We start from the raw sequence: 8,490 nt of genomic DNA on the forward strand, positions 1-8,490 counted from the left end.
GTAGGGAAAAATAAAACTGCGTCATACTTGTACCTTCTGAGTTCAGACGGCTCCAACATCAGTCACATATTGAAATAGCCACCGTCCTGATCACTTACTCCCAGCTCTTAGTCCTACCTTGCTGAAATACAGAGATGATCCAGAAGAGATGACTCCACACCCTTCTTCTGGTTTTACAATTTCTCCTCCAATAACTTCCTGCCAGTCAGACTCCCAAGTATTTGGGTTCTCAAAGTCTGACATGATCGTGGAAGGAAGGGCAGCTTCTGGGTGGCACTCAGTGCCTTGGTATCCCTGGTCACACCTATGAGAGAGGAGGGCCGAGTGAACAAGTGATGGACTCCTGTGTGAATGCCACAGCCATCTGACCTGCAACATTTCCTATATGTCACTTTTGTTCGGGTATTAGCATCTGTACTAGACTTTTCTCTACAGTGTAATCTTTGAATATGGTGGTCGCAACCTTCAGTTTTGCACAAGGGGGAAAAAAGGGATAGAATCCATTCTTAAAACAAATAGTGCTGTAACAGTAGAGATGAGGCATCAAGTAGTAATGAGGAAGGATACAGGCATGTGTGCACACGTGTGATGGGGGGAGGGGAAGGATCGTGAGATCTTCCCGTAGGCTTAAAAGGTCACATATAAATGTTTGTCTGCTCACGCAACATTTAATTGTGGCCGTGTTTTATAGTTCCTCTTTCTGATTAGATTATGTCTCTTTTAGAGTCTTTAAGTATTCAAGTGTGTTGCTATCTCATCCTCATTAGCGATAATCACCATCTCCCACTGTACACAACCTTGAGCTTCTGGCGAAGTTCTGTAGGAAAGCGTGTAGCAGCTGTTTGACTAGGGCTTTAAGACTATCAAGGGAAGGAAGGGGGAAGCAATAGCAAGGCTCTGTTAACTAACAAAGAGGACTTTGGGGCTAATTGATAAACTCTGAAATTTAAACCCAGGAGGTTACATTTTAAGGTTTACAATCTATGGCTTTATACTTATTGAAATACAACAATATCTTTTACATCTAAAATAAAGACAGAAAGGAGGATCGTTTTCCTTTGGCGATCTCATTATTTATCAGGTGATCCCTATAACTGATGACAGCTGCTGTGATATGGCTATAAACACACACCCGGAAAAGCAGAGTCAACCAGGCCTCCTGACGCACGTACCTGCACACGCCGTGGTCGCAGGAGCCGTGCCCACTGCACATGTTTGGGCACTGCTGCCCAATGTAAATGCTGTCTAACGCCCACTCGTCTTGGGCAGTGTAATAGCTCTGACTCCAGCGGAAGCGGGTGGCGCTGGACCTAGAAACAAGGCACAGTAACAAAAACAGTATTTTAACTGACATGCGATCGTATAGACAAAGAACGCTGGAGCTCAAAATCCTTCAGAGAATGAACTCTCTGGAACTTGCATTTAGCTGCTAATCATCCACCATGAAGGAAAGCTTATTTTGTATATACCTCAATCTTAATTTATTTGAGACTAAATTTAATTAATAAATTTGTATTTTAAAGAAAAACACAATATCAGATTTTTGTTGTTGTTGCACAGGGATTTGACGCGCGGAAAAGGAAGTAAAACGATATTTTTTAAAAATAAAAATTTGTAAGAAACTGTCTTTCACAGATGAAAATGCGCAGTGTTTAACTTAGAGTAATGCAGTTTCTTAAAATAAACGTATCAGTAGTTATTGGAAGACTTCCAGTTAGCTCTCAATATAAAACAAAAGTTTTGTTTGGAGGTATTGTTTTGGGGTTGAGGGGATGGGCTACAATGTACTATTTTACAAGTAAGAACATCTGGGTGCTAAATCCTGCTTCTTATTTCTGAAACATTAACTTGCTTAGGTTTCACGGACAAGCTGATGTTAAGTGGGGATAAAAACTTTAAAACAGTCCATTACACATAGAGAAACACTTGGGACCCTGATTCATCTAAACTACATATAAAGTCTAAAGGAGGGGATTGTCGTGGCCTCTCCCGTTGCGGAGCACAGGCTCCGGACGCGCAGGCCCAGCTGCCATGGCCCACGGGCCCAGCCGCTCCGCGGCACGCGGGATCCTCCCGGAACGGGGCATGAACCCGTGTCCCCTGCATCGGCAGGCGGACTCTCAACCACTGCGCCACCAGGGAAGCCCGGAGGGGATGTTTTGAGAGCAATGCCTGGAAGGTTTTCACTCACTGACTACCATAAAATAATTCTTTTAAAATCACATTATACTTTTCACCTCTAGGAACTTTCAGGGATCCATGATTAGTTCTTTCTGGTCAAAGCGCAAAAAAAAAAAGAAAACAAAAAGAATTTGCAGAATTAATGTGCATGCTCAGTTCCATTAATTAAACCCTCCCCAAGTACACTATCTACAGAAACACTTGATCTTAATGGCTCTGAATGATCCATAAAAGTCTACTGCATCAATTACCCACATATTGAATACTCCCTAAGTACATAACAGGCTGTTAAAATCCAGACTAAGCCTTTACTGTTTATTTTACTAACGATCTGTGGCTAATAGGTTGCATTTTTATTCCAAGTAGGATGATTCCAGGATTCACCGAGGTGAATTCAGTAGACACAGGTTAGCGGGATATCAGTGTTCTTCATGGTACATACAATGAGACAGATGCACCTCTTCTATGGTAAGTTTATATTTGTAATCTAACAGCCATCACAATTTTCACAGTCCCATTAAGAAATGTTTTTTAGAAAAGCCTACTATAAAGGTAGGTACATTATCTTAGAGCCCCACAGAAAACAAATAAATTAAGACGCATGCACCACTGTCATTTAAAGGAGAGATGACTATATTTCTTTTAAGATTGATTACAATCTGAGTCAAGTCTAGGGTCACAGATATCTAGACTGTGAACTCCTTTGGGGCCAGGGATATGTTTTTGTCTCAGTAGTTTGCACAGGAACAGAATAAAGTAAGTGTACAAAAATAGTCTGCTAAAAAATGAGCCCGATGAGTGGAGGGACAAGGCCAGGAAAGGGCAGCCTGTTTCTGACTTCTGCAGGTAACAGTATGAAGAAAGTGCTAGGAGTCAGGTGACCCATCCCCCAGGACCCTGGCTCTGCAATTTATCAGCTGTGTGATCTTTAGTGGAAAATTTAAGCCTTCAGGGGCTTCTAGTTCCTCACCTCTCAAATAAATAGATTGGGCAATCTGATTTCTAAGATCCCTTCCAGCTCAAAAATTTAATGATTGCTCTGGCGGTTTGTTGACCAAGGTGATAGTTTATTTTCTTTAGAGTCACATGCTTACATGAAACCCATGGCATACATTATTTTGAAGTTTTGATGTTTCAAACATTAAAATGGGGTTGGAGGGTTTCAGAACCTGACCTAGATTTCTCAGTTTATTTATGCTTCTAAACAGTCACATGTAAACACTCTCCAAATTCTTTTTATAAGTGAATTAATCCTTACACGTACCTATGAACTCTTGAAAAGATATTTCCTTAAGATAAAAAGCTTAAAAAGTGAATTATTCCATTTAAAGTGACAATCCACAGTTTCATGTACTGATGTTAATTAACAGAAAAGAAAGCAAAAGAGGTTGAATATTGGTTTCGTTTTTAGTGAGAAAAAATTAGTTGTGTGAGCAATCTCCAGCTGGTCACATGTGAGAACACAAGGTGTGATCTCACTGATTTGCAGCTGCATCACTGCTAAATATCGTCCTCAATACAAATATTTAATTTGCCAATTTTCTCTTTCTCTCTCTCCCTTCCTCTTTCTCCCTGCCTCTGTCTCTCTCTCAAAACTAAGTATTCTTAGGAGGAAAACCTTGTGTACTTTGGATTGAGTCTGGAAATAGCACTACTGCTGTGTGGATCATGAAATGAAGTTGACCTACATTTAAAATTCAAACTATGGATTCTCAAAGGCAACAAAACTTGACAGTCTTTTCTTTATTTGATTTTTTTCCTCTTATAAACTTCTAGACTGAAATAAAATACTATTGAGTCATCTCTCGATAGTTAGGTAACTGAGGAATCAAGGTAAATGAAGGCTGGCTAAATTGTATTTTCTACCTTCAGAGTGACTGTAATTACATTTACCCAAATATCCTGAAACTCATTCAGTCATTAGGTGTTGATTTGTTCATGAAGTCAGCAACTGACAGCTGTTTGGGTCTCATTAGGCCCTGTTCTTATGTAAATGTCTCTCACAAAAACAAAATTAATTTTCACTGGGTAACAAATGTTCAGTTCATATACAAAATAATTTCTTTGAGCAGGTGTATACATATTCAATATTCCACTCTAAGTTGTCCTATCTAGCATTATCTTCTAAAGTTAACAGATCTTTGACAGTGCAGACCACACTTGCTTGTCTACGTTCAATTTACAGTTGCATACGCTGGACAATCAAAACAGCAGAAGAAAGATTCACCGAAAGGAATATTGCTTCACACTAAACTGTACTTCCTTGCCCCAATGCTTGGGAAAAACATGCAGTTTGCAAGTTTGAAATGCATATAATAAAGTTATCAAGAATGCCAAAGACAATAAATGTACTTTATCTTTATAGCAGAGCTTTAAAGCATTACAGATCTAAAAACAATGATAATAACCAGTTGAACACTATTTTTTTGAAATACTATAGCAATAATGTTTAGCTTACGTATTAGTCAGTAGAAATGTTAAAATAAATATCCTATCAGGTGGTTTGTTTTTAAGAAATATTTTTACTTTCTTTACCCAGGGCTTTGAGGGAAATCTGGAAAAGTAGAATTCAATTATTTACCTACATGTACTTATAGGCAAATTGTCAGAGGAATGATCTAGTAGATTTTTTTTTTCAGTTTGTAAAAAGAGATGGTTTGTAATAAAATATCTCTTTAGTTCATCAAGGCACACTGAATTGCAATTTATTTAATTTCCCAACATTTAATGAGCACCCCTACAACATGACAGGCTCTGTGTTAAAACTAAAGAGTTTAAGGATCAATATATTTCCTCTCAAGTGCTGAATAAACATTGACAAGAACCAGACCTTTTCTTACTATACTAAAACTTTCAACCCAGTGGTACTATTTTTTTTTTTTCTTTTTTTGCGGTACACAGGCCTCTCACCGCTGTGGCCTCTCCTGTTGCAGAGCCTCCCGGACCGGGGCACAAACCCATGTCCCCTGCATCGGCAGGCGGACTCTCAACCACTGCACCACCAGGGAAGCCCTATCTTTTAAGCTAAGAAAATAATAATGCTACATACAATCTCAGTGTAAGATAACCTGCAAAGGCTTTTTCGATAAAGAACGATACTTTTTGGATATTGCCTAAACTATATTAATTAAGAATAATAATTTAAAACTTTTCTGGGAACAAAAGGATATCTCTAAAATACACTATCAGTATTATCTTGTCATCATAATTTTGAAATTGTACCCCACATGTCAATGAATAAAAATCAGTGTTTTTTAAATAATGAGGGTAATATACTTAATGGCAAAATAATGGGGGCAAATTAAATAAAAGAAGCTCAGTAGCTTTGCACCAAGTATGATCAGTATTTCAATTGTTTGATGTGTCGCTTTTTATAACCTTGATAGATATGCTTGGAATATCATTGAAATTAAATAAAAATCCTGATTATATTCCCAGCAGTAGATATAAAAAAGTAGGATGTTAGAAAAAGTAGCAACTTGTTATACAAAGCATTAATAGAGTATCCAGGAAATGGCTCACAGTTGGATATAAAAAAAATCTTTGGAAATCAAATTTCAAGCATTTTGTTCCAACCGACATAATGATGAATCCTTAAAAATAATCAAGGAGGCATTCTTCTATAATGTAGTAATTCAATCTTCAACTAGCCCTTCCTTCCTTGCTCCCTCCCTCCCTCCCCCACTCCTTTCTTTCTTTCTTTCTACTTCTACTAATTATTTTTTCTACTTTTTCTCCCTTTCCCCCGTCCTCCCCGCTTTCTTCCTCTCTCTTTCAACTTTCTTTCCTTCCTTCCTCGCTCCCTCCCTCCCTCCCTCCCTCTCCCCCGTCCTCCCCCCTTTCTTCCTCTCTTTCAATTTTCTTTCCTTTCTCCCTTCCTCCTTTCCTTTTTTCCTTCCTTTCTTCCCTCCCTCTCTTCCTCTCTCTTTCTCCTTCTTGCTTTCAATTTATGTCTTCCTTTCTTTCCTTTTTTGGCTAAAAAAAAAAAGAAAAAAAAAATCTTCAACTAAAGGAGGTATAATAATAATTCTAGGTAGTTATCTAACCAATTGTTTTTTTGTACAGCCTAACTTACATAAAATAGTCTGAGAAGGGTTGATTTAGTAATTTTCTTTACAAAAGGGGTCTTGGAAGGCAGATACCACAGAAAAATATAATTTTTGTCTCTTTTATGCTTTTTCTGCTACACAAATCACAGAATCTTAGAATTCCAGAACTGCCAGGGACCTTTTAAGATTGTCTAGTTCAACCTCTTCATCATACACATAAGGAGTCACGTTTGAAGAGATTAAATGGCTAAAGCATGTAGTCAATCAGTAGAGATATACTGAGAATTCAGCCCTTCTAATTTCTAGTCAAAGGTTTCCTGGGCAAGCTCGTCCTATCCCAGGGTTTAAATAGGACTCATATTATTTAACTTTTCAACCCAAACCTCTTTTCTGAGCTCCAGATTCATAAGTCCAATTGGCTTCTTGACATTTCTGCTTGAGTAGATAAGTATCTCAAACTTCACATTACAAAACCTAAAAAGCACTATGTCTCTTAATTCTCTGCCCTAAATCCACTCCTCCAATCCGTCCCATCTCAGTCAGTGGTATTACCGTCCAACAATGTTCCTAGGCCCAGATTTTAGAAACTGATTTTGATTCTTCCATTTCTACCTCAGCCCCCATCTGGTCCATCAACAATCCCTATTTGATTAAAATACATTTCATAAAAGATGTCTCTTTCCACGTTGTTACTATCATACTCCAAGCCACCTAAACATCTAATGCCTGGACCTCCCCACTCCCCGCTGGAACTGGTCTCCCTGTTTCACTCTTTATCCTACAATCTATTCCTCACACAGGCCTCAGAGTGATCAGTCTAACGTGAAACAATGTAACATTTGGGGAAAATGTGCTTTTCTCTTTCATATTATCAAATGTTTAACTTTCTCCCTAGTTACTGAGGCTTCTGCTTCCTGGGGATGATTTCCATTGTTATTGAAAGGATGTGAATAGAGAAAAATAGTGTATATTAAGTTTTTAAAAGAAAAAGAAGGGCTTTGAACCAAGAAAACAGCCTTGCAATCCAAACTGTCTTGACATAGGAGTTTTTAGATTCCTGTATCATTCTCTTTTTAATTTTTTTGCAGTACGCAGACCTCTCACTGCTGTGGCCTCTCCCGTTGCAGAGCACAGGCTCTAGACGCGCAGGCTCAGCGGCCATGGCTCACGGGCCCAGCCGCTCCGCGGCATGTGGGATCCTCCCGGACCGGGGCACGAACCCGTGTCCCCTGCATCGGCAGGTGCACTCTCAACCACTACGCCACCAGGGAAGCCCTGTATCATTCTCTTTTATATGTCAAACCCAAAGGAACTGGCTCATTGGCACTCTCAAACTACGCCACCAGGGAAGCCCTGTATCATTCTCTTTTATATGTCAAACCCAAAGGAACTGGCTCATTGAATTTTCCCATAAACAGAAAAGTTGAGGCAAAAGGGAGATGAGAAAAAGCCAGGACAGTTTGGAAACCAAACTTTCATTGGCTCTATTTTTCAAATATCCTAGGTATAAAAGAAAGATCTTTTGATGCTGAAAAAAAAGAATGCGTCTTGCCACCTTGTGCTTAATTCTTCTTCATATGCGTCATGCTAAAAGAGATAGAAAAGTTAAAGTGACAGCAGCCATATCTGAAGATGTCATCTCTCACCAAGTTTTCTGGGGAAGCAGCACTATGACTCTTTTCCACTGTGTGAACTCACTGGCATGGTAAATACTTGCTGATGTAAATTCCTGACAACTCGGCATACTTGGAAGGCATTCCTAAAAGAGAATCATGCAAAAATTCAACTCAGCTTCTGTTTCCTCCAGGGCAATATGTTTACTCTCTCAACGCAAGTGAAAAAGACATTGGAGAAGTCTAATGTTACAATCTTAACCATTTGCAACATGAATGCAATCTATAATTTGTCCTTCTGTGAAGCTAAAATATTTGGGAAATAATTTAAATGAGATCCCACAGTGGAATTAAATGTCTTCCAATTCTCACATGGAAAAACAGAAAATGGATTAGGATCCATTTTTTGGCCTGTTAGCATAACATTGGCATTTGGTAAAATTATCCTATGCACTACGTATTTATGCATTTATTGCAATATCAGACCACCAGTATGTATATATAAAGAGGTACATTTTATTCCAAGGAACTGGAATTATGTATTTCTTTTTTATTTTTTAAAACAAGAGATACCATATTCTTAATATGATCTACCTGCAGGTGAAGAGACTTAGAAAAGAACAGATGAAGACATGCTATAGGGAAAG

General features: G+C 38.6%; 1 protein-coding gene across 2 annotated transcripts in view; it reads right to left on the reverse strand.

Annotated features, from left to right (window-relative positions):
* The window catches only part of RELN (reelin), a 519,560-nt gene that overhangs the window by 120,346 nt on the left and 390,724 nt on the right, over positions 1-8,490 (reverse strand). For both annotated transcript variants that reach the window (XM_007467058.1, XM_007467059.1), the window contains exons 22-24: positions 7,877-7,989; positions 1,173-1,310; positions 118-304 (exon numbers count right to left, since the gene is read on the reverse strand). In XM_007467058.1, the coding sequence (XP_007467120.1) occupies positions 118-304; positions 1,173-1,310; positions 7,877-7,989 (438 nt within the window). The remainder of the gene's footprint in view (positions 1-117; positions 305-1,172; positions 1,311-7,876; positions 7,990-8,490) is intronic.

The sequence above is a fragment of the Lipotes vexillifer genome, unplaced genomic scaffold, assembly GCF_000442215.2.
Source record: "Lipotes vexillifer unplaced genomic scaffold, Lipotes_vexillifer_v1.1 scaffold450, whole genome shotgun sequence".
Taxonomy (NCBI): Eukaryota; Metazoa; Chordata; class Mammalia; order Artiodactyla; family Lipotidae; genus Lipotes; species Lipotes vexillifer.